The following is a 24,670-nucleotide window of genomic DNA, read 5'->3' on the forward strand; positions in this document are numbered from 1 at the left end:
GCATCATCCCAGTCATTACTGAAAAGCAGCATTGCAACAGTGGAGCCAACAATGAGAAGTTACAATTCTCACCTAAAAAGCAAGGGTGGAAAAGAAAAAGCTAATAATGAAGTTATTTGTTGTTATGGCAACTCCAATTATGTCAGAAAACAGGATACAAGGAAAGAAGTTCATCTGGACAATATTCAACCACTTACTATCAAGGTTAAGGATTTTCAGCTCTTTCAAAGTGTTACCTCTGAGGAGGTGAGAAAGAATATTGACATTTGGATAAAAGACTTCATTCTTGATACTCCCCCTGTATAACAGTTTAAACTTCTAACGAAAACATTTATTTTAAAATAATGAACTGTCTGAACATATAATTGGTGGAAGTAAAAGAATGTTTTTTCTTGGCTGTTGATTAATATGACATGTTTGATATTTGTTGTCTTTTCTTAACCTTGATTATGGATACATGTGAACAGAAAACAAGTTCAGCAAGAGCTTAATAAATAATACAGCACTAAACACTTCTACCAATTAATTAATACTATTTTAAATTGCTTGATATTTTTAATGTTTCTTGATTTGGAATCCCATCTCAGTTAGGTACATGCTCCAAATTTTACCAAGGAGTTCCACTGCTTCCTCTGGCTAACCACATTAACAGCACTTAAAATCTGTACAACTGTTTTTTACTCCATTTCTGTAAGACATTCACACACACTTCAAGCTTCTAGGCTAAGAAAACAGAGTCGATTTTAAACCCCAAATGAATTGCAGCTAATGAATTTTCAACATCCAAAGTGAGAGATTATTTCAGACTCAGCAACAGTATTAAGACACCCTGCAGATTTCACTGGCCACCATCCTGTTACTGTTCCTTAATAATTTTTATTTTGTATTTTTAAACAGATTAAAGAATTTCTCAATGTATTTAGCAAACCAAACCATATAACAGAAGTATTAAACAAAGCTACCGGGCTAATTCACACACTTTTTAGAAGTGCACAATGGTAAATTCCTTCCTTGAACATACAATACATAGCACAAGTAACTCCCAGGGAGTCTTCAGCTTACTTTTCTTGGCAAAGAAAAGTCTAACAAAAATTTTACACACAAATGTAAGAACTCAAAAATACATTAAAAACAACACTACAGTCACTAATCACACTTAAAATTTAATTTGTCAGGAAAATACAGAAAAGTGTTTTCCATTTCTCCTTTCTTCCATTCCTCCTCCTTTTAACTTATAACTCCTGTTGAACAGGTTGTTGGTAAGACTCCTCCTCATGTCAGACTGGAAAACAATCCTGAGGGCATTTTACTTGGCCACCTTTCTCAGCAATTCTCACATGACGCATGAAATGTGACTGTGAAGGGCATCGGGAGACAACCCGCACTAGTCACCCTCGTGAACAGTGCATCTCAAACCACTGCAGAAGGGCAATGCCTCTGCAGGCAGGGATGGACTGCATCACCTCCAGCCTGCACACACACAGCCTGACATCTCAGCCAACAAGCAGGGAAATCAGAGACGGCATGTCTTGCTTCTGAGTGTGGCAGGTTACCTAAACTCTGCTCTTAAGAACCGTCTGCTAGCATACAAAACTCAATTTTTGTAAATCCCTAAATAGTTAAGTAAGAATGCTAAGAATAAAACAGCAAAACAAAAGTCATCAAAAGAGATCTTCTTCCTCTAAGCACCTGTTTTTCTCACAAGTATCTTTAGAAGAAGCCACCACCAAAAGTACAGACCAACCTCAGAACAAATGCACAAGGTCAAAACATAGGCTGTTTTTGACAAATACAAGAGCAACCTAAGCACCTAATATTTCCCTCCTTCTGTCTGCTTCTCTACATGGAAAAATCAAACTATAGAGTTTGAGTGACATGTGAAAATACAGGAAACTCACTGAGTTTAGGTGATAATGGGAATGATCAAAATATTATTCTGAGAACCTGTTCACTTAGCTACCCTGAAGAATACTTCTTATTTATCTGTGTAGTTTGAATGGCTCATCAGAACAATTTTACCCAAGGAGGTAAAAGACCAGAAATCCCTAACCGAACTTTCAAACAATTTGCTAGGCATCTTCAGTGTTTTAATTCATTCTTCTGTTTTATAAACTTTAATTATCCATCTCTACCTCCCTCCAGGGTCCTAACAGTTCTCACTTGCCAAAAATCTTGTTTCAATTCCAAGTAACACACACATTTCATAAACATTTTTATTCTTTTGACACTTACTTATCTTCCACCCAGGGGAAACTGGCTGTGTATCCTTATGGTATAACCCAGCCAGAATCTATAGGCAGAGATGGAGGAAAGGAAACACCAGCCCTAGTACAAAATGACAGTTTTGTGGGTTACCTCTGGACGATTCCATCAGCTTCCATGCAGAAAGCAAACACCTACTCTCTAACCCATAAACACTGGAGAGTACTTTTCCTTCACAACAGTAACTGTGTGTGGCAATCACCAGGCTCAAGCCAACATGAAAAGCAGATGGTATGCTTTCAGGAAGGCTGAGATTAACATCAAGAAAAATGCTGTGCATCACTATCAAATTTTATGGAAATTAAAACTTTCATTTTAAACTGGGTCAAATCTGAGCAAACTGCAGAACAGAGGGGACCAAAATGGTTTCAAACTGGAACAAACATAAACCTATTAGATTTAAACAATCACTCCAGCTCTCTCATGGTATCAAGGTATTTTCTCTACTGCAGACAGTTTAAGAAGTTGAGTATTTCCACACCTCTTCTCTGAAAGTACTAATCTTGGGTGCTAATTCATACTAAAGGACGAATCATGTGCTCTCAGCACAGAGCAACATCTGGAAAACTTACCTTGTCGCTGTCTAGAGTGTTCTGGGAGGTTCGTGAGGCAATTGAAATAGTGTCAGGCTGGCTGCTGCCATCTCCCTGACTGTCCAGGTCCTCACCATCTCTGCAAAGAATTCAGTTTTTATTACAAGAATAGTACTGTGTTTGTAACATGTTAGTTAAAGAAGTTAGACACTCCTAGTGTAGCAACAGACAAATTAACTGATGCAAGAATCAAATACTCAGTACTTAATACTCTGTTCTCTGCTGTAAGAGAAGGGATTCATTTGCTCAAGGTCTGTGTAATGTACAATTAAGGCAACCAGTGAGCCAGAACTATGGCAAGAAACTTGCACAGTCACTTAGCCAAATCTAGCAAGCAGGACACTTGGTCACACATTTCAAGCTTCATGAAAAAAAAACCAAGGACCTGAATAACACACACAGAATTGCAAAAATCTAAAATGTACAGCTATCTTGAACTGCAGTTCCAAATCCCTTCTGTAATGGCTCATTTACACAAGTCAGGGACTGTTCAGAGCAGAAATCTGAACAAATTCAGCATTGCAGGAAACTGTAAATTAATGATAAGATAAAGCTGGACAAAACGACTCTTGCTTTTGTCCAATCCACTGAAAGTCATTTGAAATTCAACACTACAGAGGAAAGAGCACTGTTGTGTACATAGAGATCTCTGATTATTTGAAATACTACTTACCTTCTTCCTTTCTGTTTTGTTGTTGGTGCAGTTTTGGGAATGTGGATGGGCTCTTTCAATGCTCCTTTTAGATGAATAGTCCTTTCTTGTATCACTTCCCGGATGTGTTTGATCCAGTCCTGTTTATTCTCTATACTGGATGCCTTTGATATGCAAAAGAAACAAAACCCCCACAATGGACCACTATGGCTGAGAAGATCCACACATACAGTCAGCTAATAAACATAAAGAGGAAGGCATAAAGAATGACTTTGTGAAAAATTTTTGAAAACCTGAATGGAGAAAAGGAAATTCTAGCTGGCTGTCTTCATCTTGAATTGCCAACACTACTTTACACTTCTCAACATCATTAGTATTGTTCGTTTGAAAAACATTTTAAGCTAAATTCAGAGTTCACTTTTGTAACTTGAAGACTAAGGCCCTGTATGCATCTCATGTGAGACAGGGTGGACTGATTTACTTTAAGAATTCCAGTAATAACACCTTGAATACTAGTATTTTAAACTCACCCCATATTTAGCTCAATTCTAACTTGATGTAATAATATACTATTAATGGCAAAAAAGTTAACTTTTATGGCAACACATATACTTCCACAACACATTTCATGTATTACTCTTCCCACTTTTTGATACGTATCTTGAGGCAGAAAGCTAATTTAGGGATTGCATTTTAATAACTGCTTGCAACATATCTATTTTTTTAAATGCTTCAGAAATTACTTGATATCCACCTGCCCGACTTCTAATATGATTGTTTAGTCCAATTTAACCCTGCACCTGAAATGCTACTAAATATAAATATTATTGTAGATCTGAAGAAATTATTATATATAATTTCCTACTTCTCTTAATTACTGTCTCCTGAAATAACTGGCTTCAAATATATTATAAATATTTAATATATTATAAATATATAATAACCAGGAATTCTAAACAGATGAAGAAAATTGTAGGAACAGATGGACAGGTAGGAAAAAGAATTTTGTTTTCTTTTACAAACAAAAACATTTAGGAAGAGAATCTAAACATGACCTTTTTAAAAACCTTTTATTTAGTTTTTCATGGAATTTACTTCTAATATTAATGAGCTAAGGAAGTGCTTGTTTTCAACCTTCAGAAACAAACAAACAAAGTCCATAAAATTGTAGAAGAGCTTGATGTATCAGAGATGTTTTCTAAATATTCTATGCACTAAGTAAAGCACAGAACAGAAACACCTTAAAGTGATCTTATGCAGAGAGCCCTTAATTAAAACCTCTTATTCTGCTCTATCCTGGGAGGATCATTTCAGGCTGCAAAGCACTGTCTGTGAAATTATGCGAACACTAAGACTGAAAGAAAATCTAGTATTTATTAATGTTACATTTAATTTCCTTGCATTCCTTGGCTGATGACAGAAAGCTAATGTAAGCTTTTCTTAGTCTGTAATTCACAAGGGAAAGATATAAATTTGAGTATTGACATATAAATTGGAGGGGCCATTTTTAAGTGACATTACTGAGTGTTCACTATGAGTATATGTGAAATCACAAACAAGTTTAATAGTAAGTGTATTAACCTATAAATAGGAAGATGAACTTTGTTTCAGCTCAACACAGCTCCTCAAGATATGCCAAATTACCCATTAGCTGCTTATGGCATTACAAAAATGGGTTTTCAGTTGAGAAGGAGTCCCAGGTTACATACCATAACGACAGGAAAAATTGATTTAGCCATTTTCCTAGTGAGCCAAAGAGCACTAGTGACACCTGTAACTTGCCCAGACACAAAATTTATAGGCATTGCATGCACTTTTATCCAAAGGCAAGTAGTTTCAGAAAACCTTGTAACCCACAGAAAGACATAAAATCTTTTGCAGTGTTTGTTTTCTGCATAAAAATACGGGTCACAAAAAACAGCATCGCCAACAAGCAGTGACAACTTGAGTGTGAAAGGTAACACTGACACCAGCATTTCCTTGTGGCACCAGCTACTGTCAGCTAATGGCTGAAGTCTTCAAGCTTATGGAAATCCATGGGATCAACCCTCTCCCTACTATGATTTGTGAAAGCAGGTTTGTTTAATCAGTCAGTAGGCTACAAAGATTCCTCTCTGCTGTCAGGCCACATGAGTTAGATATATATATATGCCACCACCTCTGCACACAAAGAAAATTATCTGTCAGCAGCTGTCCCTGTCAAAGCAGGAAATCACTTGTTGCTTTCCCAACAAAGATCAACAACAACTAGAAGACTTGCTACAGACTTAAAAGCACATCTGCTAAAATTACCTTGAGAACAATTTTGTTGTCTGAAGTTGGTGTCCTTCCAACCCACAGAGCAAACTTGCAGGGATCTCCTTCTACATGTTCTGTGACACCCAGTTCAGAAGTCTGGAATGAAGAAAAATTTGTTAGGACCATATGGCATTTTTTCTCAGAAGCACAAAGGCATGCTAATATTCTAAGAAATTGAGCACTGCTATTTAAAGAGATTTTCAGAAGCTTAAGGCTAACTCATATGCTAGAAAGAATCCTTTATTCTGTGGTGAGGTCTCTTCAAAAAAGGAAGAACTGCAAGCTTAACAGTCTTTTCTATAAAGTGACAATAAACAGTAACACTTATAATCTGAATACCAAAATGCTTATTTTAGTTTTTGGACTTGACAGTAAAAGCTTTATAACTCTAAAGAAGATGCTTGGCAGAAAGTAAGTTTTGGCTTCTCTCCCTGTTCATTTCCATTGGAGAACACTCACTGTTTACTGATTTTTATGCTTTTTCTCAGATAAGATATGCTTAAGAATTCTCTTGATATCTTCTAAAACTCTGGTCTCTTTTCTGTCAAATGAGCCTTTCCTAGTGTGTTTCCTTCCCTCTGAAACAGATGAAATAATTCAGAAATGCAGTTTCCCTGGAGAATTTTGTGATACAACTACATGAACAATCAGTCTTTGGGAATGTTCTAATGTCAGACCTTAATAGCTAATTATCATCCAAAATGTTTTCACTTTCTGACTGGAGCAATATCTCACTCATGTGAATTGGCTTCCACTTTAAACAATTCATACAGGCTCTGCTCCAAAAAAAATTACAAACTAAGAAATACAGCTCAAACTAAAAGAACTCTCACTCCCCAACAGCTGCTAAGTATTCTCACATGATTAGAAGCTGAATTTTTCCCCTCATACACATCATCATTAGCCCATATACAGTTCAACACAAGAGATGCTGGATACCCAGTACCTGAGTAAAGGTATTTTTTTTCTTGTCTCACTTGGATGCCAACTTGGGTTTTTTTGGTTTTGGTGGGTGAAAGCTTTTTTGGTTTTTTTTCCTACTAAAATAACCCCAACCCAACACATCCACCCTTCCACACATAACTGCCTGTGCCCAATAAGCAGTTGAGCAACATGGCTCTCTGCAAAGGACACTGGCAATGCTGCAAGTCTGCATGGGGCTCCAGGACAGGCTCACAGAACAGAGATCATTGTGGGTTACTGGATGCATGGAAACCACACTGAGGTGAGGAAGCTCCCAAACACCAGTTACCGATGACTGGGAGACTGTTCTGTCAAAGTAACACCTGCTTGCCTTGTTCCCACAGCCCTCCTTAGGCATTTGCTTTTGGACACAATCTCTTGCCAAAGGAGTACATTAACACATTCTGCCACCTACATATATCATGCCATTGAGTATCCTGTGTTGGGGAATCCTGATGGTCATCATGGCCGAAGCAAAGAGAAGGACCTAATTTTTGTAGAGCCACCTTCCAGAGCTAAGTCACAGAAGAGCATACAAAAAAGATCTTTAGCTCAAATCAACATGCATGGTTTCAACACATGCCTTCTCTAAAGATTAAATTTTAAGAGCTGCTATAGTAGTACACTGCACTACAGGATATTTTGCCAGACAAAATATGAAAACAAAAAGAATCCTTGTGTTTTAAAAATCAGGTACAGTGAGAGTCTTCAAGATTTCCATCAGCTTCTCTAGGACATATTACTAAATTCCTGCCAGAGGAACTGACATGACAAGTTTACAGGACTGATTTTTCAGTTCTATCCCCTCTCCCACATGATCCCTTGGCAGCTATTGATATTCTCCAGTATACCAGCATTTTTCTGTGGTTTGGGTTCTTGAGAGCACCAAAGAAGGGTGTGACCAACAAACTGCTGCAGCTGTGTTACCTGCTCACTATTTTGTATCAGGAAGGAAAGCAAGTGTTGGAAATGAAGTGACAGAATATGCAAAGAAAGATATGGAAAAAAATAGGGTTTTTTTTAAACCAACCTGTTTTACCGGTTTCGACACAGAAGTGGGAAGAGGGAATGAATGAAGGAAAAGCAGCAGAAGCATGGAGAAAAGACTCAGTATTTACACCGTCTAGACTTAGTCATATATGCCAAAAGGATCAATACAAGAATAATGATTTCTAGAGAGTGATTCTGAGAAGGAAAGTAATTTCAAGTGCTTGCTCTGACCTATTTGGTGTAAATGCTAATCTTGCCCTCGAGAGATGCAGAGCAAGCCATGGGAGACTGTCTTGCCACTTGGCTACCTTAGTTTATGGAGTGTGAGTACTGCTCTCACCCAAGTCATCCAACAGGACAGGAAGGTAAGGATGTGAATTCCAGAGTCACATTTTGTAAAGCATACATGCTACAGATAAGGAAAGCAAGAGTGGAGGTTTTGGGGGTTTTTTTTCTTTCTTTTTTTTTTTTTTCAGATGGGAAGACAAACATTTCCACCTTTTCATCCTTTCAGTAGACTGTAAGTACTGTAATTCTATTTAGAGAATTTTATTGTAGGACTACTGGTCTCAGCAAACATTCTGGAATGAACTTTTCCAAAACAAAGTTCTTGCCTTCCCCAATCAGTATGTGTGCAATATCCACTAAAACGAATCCTTAGTGTGAATATTACTACAACAGCAATGGTAAACAAGACAAAGGCAGCTTATCAACTCCTTCCATCCTTCTGCTTTATACAAATAAGCATTAAAGAATCAGCAATCAGCACACAATTAAGTCAAAACCAGTCCAGCCCAATAACGATTTTCATCTGACCTGACACACCAAGACTGACATGTACCCTTCAGTAGATGCTTTGAGCCTATCCTTTCACCTCAAAAAAACAAGACAAAGCACCAAAGTTGCGAGATTCAGTCTATACATTCCAAGGCTGTTCTTTCAGTGCTCTGTAAGAGTTGTTCAAGTTCTTCAGGCATGCTAAAATCACCTGAGCTTAGCTGAAGCCTAATCTAGCCAGTTTTGCAAATATGATCAGTTGTTCTCCCATACTTACAAACAGTTTGCTCTTGTAAATGTATTTGCTCCTTCCGCTCGAGTCCTTTACTTCTTTACTGAAAACCAGGGACATCTCAAAAAGGAAAAGGTGCCTCTCTCTTCCCTTTCGAATTAGTGTTTTTGGGTCCCACACTTGGAAGGATTCTTGAAGGATGAGCTCTCCCTGAGATTCTATATTTTCATCAAAGCCTAAGAACAGAGTGAAAGGAAAGATTCACCATGAAAAGTTGGTAATACAAGGAACGTAAAAAGCACAGCTTTTGTTCATTAAACTGTATGATTTTTTTCCCCTAATACAACTTCCAAAAGATGGGATTCCAAGAAAACAATACTAAAAACAAGACTTGATTTTAACACTGCAATATACTACACATAACTGCAGCTCAAATCTACTTCTAAATTTAGACATCCAACTGTTAAGAACTTAATCAGCTCCTCTGGCAGTATTTTACCAACAAATGATGGATCTATCTTTGTCAGCTTCTGGTAACCTCTTCTGTGATGAAAATGGTTTCTCTTATGAGCATTCTGCCACTGTAGAAAGTAAGCAACTTGCAAGGACACAGAGCACATCAGGTTCTTCTGAGAGAGGCAAGTTCCCAAGTGCCACCTTTTCTGGATGTACACCTTCTCTAGCATATAGGCAGTGAGCACAGAAATGTGTTCCAACTGGGGATGAAAAATCATGGCAGCTTGGAGCTGTTGGCATATGATCAGCCTGCCATTGGTCACGCCAGAATCAATCCACAATAAAGTAATTACCAGCTGGATCACTTATATTGAGACATAATGAAAAAAAGATAAAGATTGAGAATACCAACACTTTTACTTCCATTTTAGTGGTACCATGTTATCCCAGTTTAATACACAGCTTTAAAGTTGAAGGATAACAAAAATTGTCTACCATACTCTCCTGAGTGGTATCAAAATGTGTTTTAAATAGATAACTGCTTGCCAGCTCTCATGTTCTAAACAGGGCAACAGTATGGAGAGGATCAGAGGCAAGTTCCATCAAAATTCTCCAGAGACATAAAGAGGAAATGTGCTCACTCACTATATTTGTCCAACATGGGATGACTCAACAATACACACACGATTTGCTGTAAAACCAACTTATGTAAAAGATTAGGATATTCTCCAGAGTCCCATTCCCAGTTAAAAGATTATTACCAAAGCTGGTCAGCTTTTACACTAAGACCACCTCCTGAATAAGCATTTGGAACTGATCCTGTAAACTGACCAACATCCCTATTGTTTGAAATCAAGGAACAAAGGTGATTTGGAGCATTCACATGATCAAGGATCACATGTCAAACCGAGGCTAATTTTACAGTAACTAGCACAATACTGGAAATTCCACAACAAGCTGCATGCTACTACCAGAAGGCAGAGGGGAAGAAAAGGCATATTGACTAGAAGCACTTAAAAGTATTTTTTCAGCAACTGTAGGGTAAGAAGGCCCTGCTTTTCCCTCAAAAAAATTTAAATGCCCAAGAAAAACACTTTTATTACTAAATGTATGATTACACCATTAAAACATGATAACGTGCCAATTGCAAAACAGATTTTGGCAGAAAGTTGTTCTAAGCACATAGATGCATTACATCCAGCCTCCACTGTCTGCCATGAACATGATTATACTGGCTTAGGCTTGGGCTAAATTGGCTTATGCTGACATTTTACTGCCAGAAGATAAATTTCATTTCAACCAGAAGTCTGTTATGGAACAGGCAGCAAACAGATGTGAAAAAGAAAAACTTCCGGGAGACAATTATTTGATACATAAATCAGCAAAATCACCAATGTGACACACTTATGTGTCTCATACAAAGAAGCTAAGGATACTGGTTGGAAAACGTAGCCAAAGCCAGCATATCTGACCAATTACCTATTGCATTTTGGGTGACTAGTGGACTACTTCATTAGCCTACATGTTTTTCAAATCTGCAGTGGCACAGCTACAGATCAAGGTGAAAGAACACTTAAAAAATTAACAAAACTGTACTAGCTGTCTGTAACAATTAATTTTCCTAAATAAGTTTACATCTTATATATAGCCCTGCCAAAATGGTATGAAAAATACAAACGCAGAGAAAAGAATGTGTTCACAAAACAAAGTTAATCTGCAGCGCACAATGAAATTGGAAAGGCAGCTTGAATCCTACCTTCCAGCATGCTGAGGTGCATGGCATCATTGGCTCGCTTTGGCACACTAAGCATCACCTCCAGGCCATCCTTAATCTCACCTTTACCTTCTTCACAGCATGTGAGCAGCTCCTGCAAAAGACAAGCAGACAAGAGGACTCTCTATCACTTATCTCTACACTAATATGACAGACAAGCAAAGAGTACTTCTAACAAATCAAAAATCATTTTTGACATTTAAAATCTTTTTGAACTTCTTACGCTACCAGTGACATGACAGCATATTTTGTTTCTAGCCTGATGAGTTCTTCAAGAAGCAGCCCAAGCTATCAGTTAACCACTTCTAATTTAAACAGGATTATCTGCTTAATAAGAAATCTTCAAAAGTTATGTTAAGAACAAAACTTTTTTTGATAAGCACAGACACAGTTATCAGATGCTGTGCCACATCAAGGACCAGAAAAATGCAGCTGCCAATTCATGAAGACTGTGGAAAGCAGGGCAGCACAAAGGGACCCCTCTTGCCTCCCATGTCAGTCATTGCTCCACTGCACCAAACACCTGCTCTGTACAACTGCTGATAAAGAGAATTTACATCGTTTTATTCTAAGTATTCCATGAATGACTCTATTCTGTGTTTACAGTTAAAAGCAACCTACAGACACAACTTTTCAATACAAACAACCATTAACTAATGGATAGAAGTTTGAGAATTGAACATGCTGAGGTGTTATAGTAGAATTTAGGGCATACAGTTCCCTGCTCATTCAACATCCCAGATTTAACATAACAGCACCTGAGCTGATATTCAAATTTCCTCACAGCCTTTAAGCATTTGAACAGTATCAAGATAAAATGTAGGTTACGTAACCAAAAGGGCATATTATGTTCCTTCTGTTATTCAAAAGACCCACTTAATTCATTCCCTCAGGTTAAATTCCTTTTCCCCTTTTTAAAGGGAAAGCCACGTGACTTCTACTATTATTATCATGACATTATTTTTAACTGCCAATACCACCTTCATGGAAAAACACTACACAATCACACCTAAATTTTGCATGACAACTCCACAGAACAGTGAGAGTAACTAAATTATCTCTCAGAGGCACAGAAGAGGAGCAGCTTCAATACCATTCAGGCAAAGAAGTGAAGCTTTCAGAACTGTAAAATGTTTCATCAATCATTCGTCCATCATTTAGGGTCTTAATCCTACCATGCTTTACATCTCTCTTCTTACAGAAAAAGAAAGGAAAGGCAACCCAGAAACCCAGCAACCACCAGACACATCCGTTTTGCTATGCAGCAAAGACATGTGGCTCTGCAAACACTGGTGAAACCAATCTATCCCACCACTTCCATAATGTAGCAGGCTAAGGCATATTAATATTAAAAATAATAATAATAATTGTCAGAATTAATACCTCTAAATTTCTGAAACAGCACAGCCTAGAGTATTTCTGTAATTATAACCTAAGTTGCAACTCTTTGCAAGTGGAAAACAGATAATAAGTTTCAGTCAAAAAGGACAGATTTGTTACCACCCACCTGACCTGAAATAGCCTCTAATGTTTTTCAGAAATTTCAAAAGTAATCATGCATGGCTGTTCTCAAGTAAAAAGAGGAGACACAGATCAGTTACAGTGCTTTGGTAGGCTGCTGTAACAAAACAAGCATTGCCACCCAACAGAGAGCCAGCACAGTCCAAGAACACTGCTGCTCACTTGAGAAGACATTTGTCCACTGAGTGAAAGCTCTAACTACAGGGTTCCAAAAGTTGTGCTTATTTTAACAGCTACTATTTACTTGACATTTTCAGGCAACATTACAAATAACAACTCTTTGTGCAACAGCTCGACAAGTACCATCACTATGTGTATATATTTACTGATACACATATATATTTATGTGTATTTATATGTCTCATAGATATTTTATATTATAGTTTTATATATAAATAAATATATTAAATTATTTTCTAATTTACAGTACTTAATACCATCAACATAGCTAACGGCTTGCCAAAATTTGGCGTAGAAACCATTACAAAAATGCATCCATATGGGCATGAATTACTTTTTTACCCTGGAAATGCAAATTATATTTTCCAAGTAAACATTAGTAGACAGGTATCTTTTTTTGATTTACAGAAATCAGGACAAAAAGTTGCTTGTTTATGTCTTCTTTCATTTTCAGTTGAAATTTTGCAGCAGTATTTGAGGCTGCCCAGGATGCTGGAGTCTTGGAGAGCAGAGTAAAACAACCCTCCTGATTTCAGCAAGAACTTTGCCTTCTTAAGAACAGCAGAATCAGATGAAGAACTCTGAATTAATACTGACCTTTAAAAGAAGCTGGTATTTTGTTATCCTTTGGACAGGTTTGATAAGGTAAGAGGAGATAGAGTTGGCCAGTCCATGTCGTTGTTGTATCTCCTACATGGAAAAAGCAAACATCTGAGGACTGTGAGCACCAACATTCAGATATAAACTGTTTTGAGGGATATGCAATAATATACATTAACTACAAATTCTATTTTAGCAGGAAAAATCCCCAAAAAACAGGATGACCAGATATTCCAGGCACAGTGAATCATTATGCTGTGCATCTGCCTGCTCACTTAATACAAACAGAAGACTATTACGTCCAGGAGTACCTGTAAAATGTTTCAACAAACCTAAATACACAGAGCAACAATTAGGGACACAGAATGTGTGGCAACACCTTTTTTAAAAACATTAAGATTTGTACTTCTTTTGCTACTTCCAAGAGAGGAAAAAACCTCACATTCCAGTGCTCCAGGGAAGAGGCAGGAGTACCAGGAAAGGCTGAGGTGGAGGTTTCTCAGCATCCCCTGCTACTTCAGTGCCAACAGCCACACATGGCCTCATCCCCCACCAGAGGGAGCACCGAGTAACAGTTTCTGACTGAAGAAAAGAGGTTACCACGCACTTGACAAGTAAACAGCCACTTACAAATATTAAAAACAGTGACCTCCACGAAGCTAAAGGTGGAAAATAGAATTATGTGATAGCTAGATGGGATGATTAAAGATTTCAGGTACTGATTAGGGCTGAACTTCCCTGATAGAGTCTGCCATTTATCATAGCATTGAATGCATTTTAATCAAGCAGTTTCAAACAGCAAGTTAAGCCCCACAGCTACGTGCCCTCCAACCATGATTACAGTATCAGAAATCCAAAAATGGGATAAACGTAATATTTTCACATGGACCAGTGGTGTCATCAGTGGAAGCTCTCAAGTTCTCTGTGCACTGAATTAGGTCTCCACACTTTAGGTGGATTAGGGGGTGGAGAGCTCTGTATATAGTGGTAAAACAGATGGATCAAAGGAAGTGGTGGCAAGAATTTATTTCTAATAGTTTTATCAGAGACCTGTGTTATTTTTTAAAATGGTATTTACTAAATTTTTCTTGGAATGTCATATCTGCCTGATTTTCTGTAACTTACCTGCTCTTCTTCAAACACTGAAAACTTAACAGAGGCTTCACAGAAAGGCTTTGCCTTACAATGTTTAGAAACCCCATTTCCTTAGTGATTAGGCTTTTGAGATTAACCCTAAGAGCTTCAGGGATTTCCTCTACTTCCCTCTACTTGTACAAACAATTCTAAAAAAAACTATGGTGTCATTACACAGCTAGTGGCTCAGCTGGGAAAAAAATGGAAAGAGAGCACTCTTAATTGAATCATCTGTAAATACATGTCCAACCAAAACTCATTCAACATGGCCAAAATTCCTCCCTAAAACCACTAACGCATCTACATTTTTGTCCCTTTTTTATGCAGAATATTACATGTGCAGACCAAGGAACCTTGGGACTGAATAAGGAGGTTTAGCCCTTCTAAATAAGAGCAGTCAACTGAATTACCACTATATGCAATTCCAGTTTAAAAGTGCTCCAAAAATCTAACCAAGATTTCTATCTTTATTACATACAATGCAAACCAAGCACATCAAAATGCTAAGATTTACAGGATGTGCTTGTGTGAGCTGAAGATTCATGTCAGTTGTTGTTGCCAGAACCTGCATCCAGTTCTGAACCTCTCTGATACGTGACAGCGACTTTTCACATCTGATTTGACAGCACTGTAACACCAACTGAGCAATGGAAGTTAACCATGTGAGATACTGATTTTCTTTGGCTGACAGCTTAATAAATTGCATCATTACTAACAGGAAACTTGCATTTTCTTAACAAATTAGGCACTCAGCAGAACTGCAAATCCACGAGTCAAACAGCCAAGGCGTGCTTTTAAGGTGGACATGAAGTACTTACATCAAAGTATGCTCCTGCATGTTCTAATATCAGCTGAGTAGAATCTGGCTTATTTTTACAGTAGGTAACATACATCTGGAACTTGTCTGCCTGCAGAACAAAATGCAAATTTACACAGGTTATCAGAGAGCATCATTCCTGTCTCAAAGTTTTTACACGTTTATCAGAGATTTTATCTTCCCTATCAAGAAACTGAGCTGTACAGAATTATATTCCCACTCAAACTGGCAGCATAAGAATATACATCAGGCAAGTAAGACTGCAAACAACAGCAATGTATATAAAAGTAGGTTATTCAAAGCTAAGACAAACCAAATCTGCACACAGGTTTAGGCAACGTGCATACACTTCAAGAGCAGCTAAGCACTGGCATGTGACAGGAGTGCCCTAATTGTTGTTTTTTTCTCAGTTAAAGATACACAAGTTTTAGTTAAATTTGAAGGAAGAGGTACTTTTACAAATCAAAAAGGAATCTGGGAGCAAGAATTCATCCCTTCATGCCTCCTATCTCCCTTTCTACTTCTAAACATAAGTCTGACTTCATTACCCAAGTAACGAAGCAATGTCCAACATCTTCTGGTAACTGTTCATATTTTTCCAACTCCTTGAGAAATATACTGTGGGTAGAAAAGAAACAAATAGTACAAGGCACATCAAACATGTTCATTACAGCAACTTGTATATTGTCTGTGAACAAAGGCCATTAGAAAACTTTCTGTAATACCAAAAGCATGAGTTAGGGAAATAAAAATAACTGGAATAGATAAAAATGTGTAATAAAAGTACTAATATAAAATATAATTCAATAGAAATTCTGATGTGAAAATCAGAAATTGAACCAGCAGACATGCAGTTAATACATATTAATACATAAGAATATACAAAAATTTAGTAATTGCTGTTGTTCTTCATCAAGGAGGTTTCCTACTGTTTTCAGTTTCAAGAAAAGTTTAGCCTTCATCTCAATTAAAAAAACCTCAAACCTTACTTTTTGGATACTCAGGTTCCCAAGTCAACACAGAGCATACAAAGAGCTGTAAAACCAGGGTCTGGAATATGCTAGGTGTATTTTATTACTTCAAAGAATCATAACCCAATACAAATGTGTACACAACCAATGAAGTAACAAAGAAGGAAGATTCAGAGCAAGACTTCTGTACATGGATCTCCCTAGGAACAATTCTATTCAGAAGAAATGGTGTCGACAAGTCTCTTTCATGCTCCATGCACAAGTAAATGTAATGATGCTAGGGCATCTCCAGAGAAGCTATGAAGAGCCAAGGAAGAGCTGGGAGGTCTACTCTTTCCCATTAACAGCTGCACTAGGATATCAGGAATGAGGGTTCTGAAAGAATGACAAAGCCCTAATGTTTGTGCTATGTTTGTATCCTATTGAGTTCACTGGTTTTCATCTCTTCAGAACAACTGACAAACCTATGACAAAATTTTGATGTATCCAAATAATTTCTTAAATGCTGAAAGATGACCGAGACTGAAAGATACAGCTTCTAATGGTGTACCTACCTGTCTGCAAAAAGCAACAACTGAAATAATTTAGCAGTGCAAGAGGAAAATCTTTAAATTTTTTTAATGGAAAAGCATTCATTATTGATATACACAATATTTTCATTAGGAAATCCCTCAGGTCATCATTTGGATTTAGTAGTAGTATGGAAATGGAAGATAAGTCACTCACTTATTGTGGAACTCATAAATTTCCTGCATGTTTCCAAAGATAATGTGTTCTTTGTTTACAATACCAGGTGGGATCTCCTCGACTCCACTTGTCATTTCCCATAGATATGTCTGCCCAGAACAAAAAAGACGTGTGAAAACGATGATAAACTCCCAACAGAAGCAGCCAGGTATCTGTAAATATGCATTCCTGGACAGAAACTAGGCAAAGATCACACAGCAGCATCATCTCCAATTGTGACAGTGCCCGTTGTGTCAAATACACCTTGTGATTTTGACAGTGAAATAAAAGTTCTAAAACTGACAATTTAACATAGTCCCTGAGACTTCATCATTTAAAATGCATAGTGTTCTTGACAACCTCTAATGCTTCAGGATATTCCTTATCAAGGTCATGTCTGCAGTGTAGAAGTTCATGCTTTGAGCAACAGCTACCACTGAACATTAGTTGCTTCAGCATAACAATTACTGGGCACTTTTCCATGGAATCTCACTGAATTTCTATTCAAAAAGTCAGCTAGTAGCAGAACATGTGATACAGATAATAAGAGAATTAGCACAAGCTCTTCTCTATTGCTAGCAAAGCAAATAAAGTAAACCCCTCCTTTTTCCCTCCTCTCTGTAAAACAAAAACCCTGCACACGATTCTGAATTGGGAAAGGAACCAATACTGAAACTCAGTACCGACAAAAGCAAAACATACAGGGGGAATTCTGAAATGGCTGTTTCAGATGTAATTCTAAATTTCTTCCTAACAGAAGTAAAATTACTTAATTTGGCCCTGTGACTCCAAACCAATCATGCTCAGCTGCTAAAACCAGAAAGAAACAGAAAGCAACGGATTGAATTCTGCCTTCAAAGATTAGTGAAAAAAAGAAAACTCACATCCATGCATTCCCGGAGGTCTCTTACGTAAGCCTTTTCTGTCTGAATTAGCTCAGCCATAATGAACCTTAGGTGACAACAGAAAGAACAATCAAATCTCAGTCTGTTAGATCACTATGAATGCATAATAACCAGAACACATCTTTCTCCTCATCAGCTTTTGCTTTTCCACTGCAGCAAGAAAAATCTGAGAACTGAAATGTGAAGAGAGAGACAACAGATGAAGGAAACCTAAGAGGTAACATCCCTCCATTACTAACCAGGAAAAAAAAAAGGGGAAGGAGATGGAATTTTTTCTCTAACACTTTTCACTGCTACAGTCATTTAACTTTTGTCTTGCTTCCTCCCCTTACACAGTTATTTCACATTATTTCTAAAAAGGAAAAATGCATGTTAAAAGCAGTCTAACAGTTTTGAAAGTTTAAGATTCTGTCATGCTAGAATTATCTGTGAGAACAAACGAGAATAAATGGCAATAGGAGATACTATCACTCTCTTTTTACCAATTATATGATTTCTAAGCTGCCAGACAAGCCATGACAGTTGTTTCATTATCAGGATTGATTTATGCATTCTCATTGATTAAAAATAAATAAATGTATTACTCTTTCCTGCGGGCAGACTTTCGTTTTTCTTCGTTAAGCTCATGAGCAGCATCGCGCAGTTTCACCTCTGACCCAGGGACACTGGCTGGGATTATATCCAGCTGCAAGCTTTTGCTCTTTATTAAAGAAAGGAAGAATTGATTAAGGAAGGAGACAGGAGAAAATGGTAGCTAAATCAAATGCAAGGAAAGCTTGTTCGTCTGTCATCACACTCAAATCTCTCTTACCGATTTATTGGAATCGGAGGAAATACCCAGAGCTTTCTCTAAAGAGGTCCTGTATTTCTCCATGCGCAGGGAAAAGTCTCTGTACCTCTTATCCACTGCTGTGACACATTTTTTAATCTCTGTTGCATGAGCATGCCCTTTTTCACAAAAGCCATCAGCCAGCTGTATCAACAACTTCACCCTCTCTTTGGTTTGCTATGAAAAACAGGAAAATATCAAACAGTTACAAGCTCTATCTGTCATGCAGGGGGTCATTTTGCTCAACTGCTACTAACTGCAATTAGAGAAGGAATTGAAGGAGCTACCTTCCTCCTCTCTCTTCCCAGAACTCCTTTATACAGATACCTTTTACCTAATAAAAACAGCACAAGATTAATGTAGGTTTCCTTGGGCTTTATTATTATACGACTAAAAGCAGACTGTTTATTTTTCTTTGAAAAATGTGCTTCATATCTCACCCAGAGATTAAATTCTGCTAGGCAAGCCTTTCAGCATGGGTACTCTTGCATCAATGCAAAGGCATTTTGGTGCCAAAGAGGGTACTTGGTCCACTACCACTGAAGCACTGGTACTGGACCTGGCCCACAGTCTCAAGAATCTACCTCCTTTAGACACCACTGAAATGCTGAGATGGAAGTAATTACTCTTTACTTTACTCTTTAATGGATTAAGACTACATTCTTTAAATCTTTTCTATATTATGCTTTGTTGGCACAGAGTTGTTTGAGAGCAACTAAGAGAACAAGTAGTTACCACCAAATCTGTTAGTGCTTTTCCCAAATGACAAGCTGCCTAAGCACCTTCTTTCCTGTAAGTCATAAATCATCCAAAATGGATGAGTTTATACATCCACCTCTCTCTCTCTCATGAGTGAAGTGTACTGTCAGGGTCCTTGCTAGCAGGGAGTTAAGCAAAATAGTCAATAAAAACTGGACTCTTACATTAACTGTCAAAATCAAGTTTGTCCTCTTTTATTAATTCTTTTTCTTCCCTAATGGTCCCTCATCCAAATACTTCTTTTCAGTATAGAATTAGCAAGGGCTAACATATCCTCCCAACAGGTAGCAAAATGCCAAGGGAGTGATACAAACAACATCCTTTCAAAAGGGGCACCAACGTCATCTGCAGGCTGACAGAGGAAATAATTTCCTTGAGAGGAAATAAGGAGGAGCAGGGTTGCTCTGCATACTGGAAGGGATCCGCAAATCAAAGTCTGGAGGAAAGCTCAGACAGAAGAAAATCCAGGTTTGAAGTGATCTCTGTTCTTTCTGGATTCTCTTTTCTCCCTTCCCACATGTCCCCTGACCAGCTCCATCTCCAAATCTCTTCTGGGGTGATCCTTCAGACAAATGAACACTCGCTTACTTTCCTAGGCTCTATTATTTCTGTATGAAGGTTGGAGAGCCAGAGGGAGAAACAGATGACAGCTTGAACAGGTGGCAAAACAAAACAGAGAGACAGACATGGCTACAAACTCAGGTACTTCAGTCATGCTCTGGTTGCCTCTTTCACAAGTGAAAACTGGTAAGCCTCACGAGTGACATCTGCATCTCTGTAAAGGCCTCCAGAGATGCAGAATTACATTGTGCTGCCTGACTCAAAAAGGTTTACAGCAGAATCACAGAATACTTTAATTTAATGAGTTTCCTAACAAATAAAGCTTTATTTTTTTTACTATCTTCCAATTAATAATAAGCTGAATAATAATACAGCTTGTATTTTATATCCTAAATGAACATTCAGCAACCCATAATCATAAAGATATGAAAGTGGAAATCAAAAGCCCTGCAAGGTTCGTGCATATTGAAAACATTTTTAAGCTACCTCACTACGATTTTGTCACGAGAAAGCAGAAGCAAATAGGGCTCATGAAGCTCCAGTAACAATGATTATCTGCTGGTTATCTTCTGGTTTATTCTATTCTCAGCAGAAATACAGAGAGAAAGCCATTACAAGTAAGCAGATCTTGATGGACACATCAAGATTTTTCATTTTTTGATGGGCAGGGGAAATTCAGTTATTTTATTTTGTTTCAAATCTTATGTAATTCAACTTGTATTCAACTTGTTTATTGACAACATACAAAGGAATAGAATGCACCCTCAGCAAGTCTGTTGATGATACGAAACTGGGGGGGATTGGCTGTGCTGCCACTCAGTGGGACTGTGATAGGCTGGGGAGTTGGGCAGAGAAATCATTCTAATGAAGTTCCACAAGGGCAAGTGCAGGGTCCTGCAACTTGGGGGGGGGGGGGGGGGGGGGGGGGGATAACCTCAAGTACCAGCACAGGTTGGGGGCTGATCTACTAGGTAATAGCTCTGTGGAGAAGGTCCTGGGGGTCTTGGCGGATGAGCATGAGCCAGCAGTGCCCCTGCAGCCAGGAAGGTATCCTGGGGTGCACCAGGAACAGTGGCCAGCAGGTCAAGGGAGGTGATCCCTGACCCTCTACTTGGCCCTAATGAGGCCACATCTGGAGTACTGTGTTCAGTTCTGGTCTCCACAGTTCAGGACAGACAAGGAGCTAATGGAGAGGGTCCAGCAAAGGAACACAAAGACGACTTGGGGTCTGGAGCACCAGTCTGATGAGGAGAGTCTGAGGGAGCTGGGCCAGTTTAGTCCGGAGAAGAGAAGACTGAAAGGGGATCTCACCAAAATATAAAATATCTCAAAGGCGGCTGTTAGGAGGATGGTGCCAGACTCTTCAGTGAAGCCCAGTGACAGGACAAGGACTAATGGCCATGAACTAAACACAAGAAGTTCCATCTCAACATGAGGAAGAACTTCTTTGCACCGAGGGTGGCAGAGCCCTGAACAGGCTGCCCTGGGAGGTTGTGGAGTCTCCCTCTGCGGAGACATTCAAAACCCACCTGGACACAGCCTTGTGTAACCTGCTCTTGGGGACCCTGTCTTGGCAGGGGCATTGGACTAACTGATCTCCAGAGGTTCCTTCCATCTCTAGGTATTCTGTAATTTTGTGATAATTTTTTTATTTATTTTACCTTTGCTGTGATCTGAAATTCTTCATGTTCTTTTAACAACTCTTGAGTGTGCTGGATACTGGAACCAGTGGAAGTATGTGTGGATAAATAAAACTCTCCATTGTCATGAATCCACTCCAGAGCCTAAATAAAGCAATAATGAAGGAAAGTAAGAGAAAAGGCAATATATTTTTGCCAACATAAACCATCTGTAATCAGTATTTGACACACACAGCTTGACCATAGGTGAATTTTAGTCTATGTCACTTGTGGCAATCATCTAATACCTCTACAATATCAAATAGTTCATAACTCCTAAATAATTCACTTAGTCTATGAAGCAATGCTTAAAGAATTAAAAATGACATATGAATCTGAACACTTCAGGGAAGTCCACTACTGCAGGACTACAGCAGTTCACCATTGAAAGGTTATAACTAACTGTGTTTACAAGTTTGGTAGCATACTCCTCAGTTGATGAAAAAGAAAAAAATCACTTTTTTGGTGCCACATGGGACAGCTAAATTCAGAAATACACATTTTCCAACTTGTAAAAGTGTCCATAAGACTGTGAAGTGTGTAGGCTAAACTTTCCAAGCATGCAGGATTTAACTATCACTCCACTCTTCTGCTGACATGTACTCCAGCCTCACAAAGTATGGTCTGTGCTCCTAGAAATGAAACCTGCAGCAGAGAAGGAATGGTGACATGTCTCAGTTAAACCAATTCACGTATGTATAAGTAGAAAAAAACCCAAGAACCAAGAACTGCCCACTAAAATTGTTTGCCTTCCACATCCTGACACTTTATTTGCTCTCTGTTATGAAAAAAGGTGATCCATGTAATTATCTATGCTTTACCCACATTACCTGTTGCCCCTTTAAGCGTAACTCAGTGGTCATGAGGAATCTCTGGCTCCCGGAAAAAGCAAGAGTCGTCTCCAACTGCTGCATAACAGTAAAAATCTAACTGGCAGCTGTTCTGCAGCTCTAAATACAGGCTTCCTACAGCAGCATGCAGCGGGACGGCAGCTTAGAAATTTCTCGTTTCTGACAAAGCCAATAGCAGATGTTCAAAGAGTTTTATACAGCTTGCTTAGAACCACCTTATTACTAAATGCATGTGTATCTTCTGTATCTTCAGTAAATACACAGAGCACTAGACAAAAATTTAATATCCCAGGAGAAAAAGTAGTAGACTGCTATTGGGTCTTCACTCTTCCCTTAAAAGGATAAACTGAAATTATGAGAGTTATCTATCCACATTACCAAGAACAGGCACAGGTTTATCTTGGTGGACAGTAGATATCTATGTTTCAAACACATGACCTTACACTGAATCAGAAAAGGCACTGTCTGTATTATAATTCCACCAATGATTCATCAAAGCTGTGACAAAACAAGGTTGATTCCCTTACTTCCATTTCAAACTCTTTTCCTTCTTGGTGCACAACCTGAAATGAGTAGAAAGCCTTCAAAATTGAACACTGAATGTGAATGCCAGGATGCCATTTTCTTAGACACACACAAGTGCAGGTGCAAGCCTGTTGAGATGGGCCTATACTTTTAAGAAGTCGCTGATGGAAACAAACCAACAACTCCTGGACTTCTGTCAAAAAAGCAACATTTCAACCAGCCACCTCTATGACACCCCTTGTCATTCTAATGTCCATCTTTGCAAGTGAAGACTGATGTAGACAGGCAGCATAGCTACTGCTGATATTACTAACATTTAATATTTCTTGCTTTTAACATTTTAACCTCTGCCTTTTTTTAGTGTATTACACAATGCTGGAATGAATGATAAACAAAAAACTTCCCCTTCCCGAACCATAGAATGGTTTGGGTTGGAAGAGACCTTAAAGATCATGTAGTTCCAATCCCCCTGGCATGAGAATGAAATGTTTTCCCTTTCATACCTTGCTGGCAGCTCTCTACAGGCACAATATAACAGAAAGTTGAACTTGATGTTAATTCCTACAGTTTAGATCAGCTTTCATTTCATGTGAGGTATCACTGCAAGAACTGGAGAAATCAGTTTAGGGATCAGGTAATCCCTTAACTCTGAAAGGACTTGAGAATCTACCATTGTCCTTGCAAACTACTACAGTATCTTCTCCATCACAAGGGCATCAAGTTCTGAAAGCACAGAGAACAGGTTCTTCCAAATTCCAAAAAGACATCTAAATGAAGAGAGCAACATTTCCATTTTTTTGGCTAATCAGTGTGGAGTCCCATATATGGTTTGGTTTGCTTTGCTTTTCAATTCCTGAACTGGTGACTGCTGAAAAATGGGATTTACAATGAAAATGCTGACAGATCTTTATCTCCAGGGTTTGACTGTTAGTTAATAATCTCCATACAAAAAGAAGTAGATCATGTGGTTGTCAGAGGTTTACATTAAGGTTATTCAAAAGTGGGGTGGGGAGGGGGAGGTGAGGTGGGACAGGGAAGGGATGGTGGTGTTGTTTTAAAGAGGTATCAGTCTTCAAATTCACTCCAAGGTTCATCTAGCACTAATTTCTTTGTGAAAGCAAGAAAGGCAGACTTGAGAATTCTTTTAAGAAAGCAAACCAGACCAATAGCATTTAAACTTTTGTCTAAATTAGCTGCCAGAAAGAAATAAAAAATTTGGGGTTTGAGTCCTTTAAAGTAGATCTGACTATATTTTACACTATGGGTGTTGTGTCCTTTTCTGCAGAACACAGACAGCTTCCTTTCTTTGTCTTATAACCAGTTATAAAAAAAGGAGTAAAAAGCTATCACAGATCAATCTATTTACCACTTCTGCCTTGAACCCCCTACTTATTTTTAAGGCATTTGTTTTGATTAGTGAAGGAGATTTTTTGTGTGTGTGTGTGGTAGTTACTTAATAGTTCTTTCCAGACTGATAAACTCAACAAAATACCAAGAGGTGGATCTATCACGCAGGAAACCATGAAACCAAACATACAAAGAATTGAAAAACCAAAGTAATTCAGTTATTATTGTTTAATGAGTTATCCAACTTGTCAGATTTCTAGAACTGCCA

At 38.3% G+C, this 24,670-nt stretch overlaps 1 protein-coding gene across 1 annotated transcript in view; it reads right to left on the reverse strand.

Annotated features, from left to right (window-relative positions):
- TRIO (trio Rho guanine nucleotide exchange factor) overlaps positions 1–24,670 on the reverse strand; it is a 248,805-nt gene that overhangs the window by 74,732 nt on the left and 149,403 nt on the right. Inside the window, 13 exon segments of the mRNA XM_069004019.1 lie at positions 2,835–2,934; positions 3,529–3,671; positions 5,800–5,901; positions 8,813–9,003; positions 10,980–11,091; positions 13,296–13,388; positions 15,251–15,340; positions 15,798–15,867; positions 16,947–17,056; positions 17,831–17,897; positions 18,436–18,551; positions 18,663–18,857; positions 21,662–21,784. Of these exon segments, the coding sequence (XP_068860120.1) occupies positions 2,835–2,934; positions 3,529–3,671; positions 5,800–5,901; positions 8,813–9,003; positions 10,980–11,091; positions 13,296–13,388; positions 15,251–15,340; positions 15,798–15,867; positions 16,947–17,056; positions 17,831–17,897; positions 18,436–18,551; positions 18,663–18,857; positions 21,662–21,784 (1,512 nt within the window).

This window comes from Aphelocoma coerulescens, chromosome 2 (assembly GCF_041296385.1).
Source record: "Aphelocoma coerulescens isolate FSJ_1873_10779 chromosome 2, UR_Acoe_1.0, whole genome shotgun sequence".
NCBI lineage: Eukaryota > Metazoa > Chordata > Aves > Passeriformes > Corvidae > Aphelocoma > Aphelocoma coerulescens.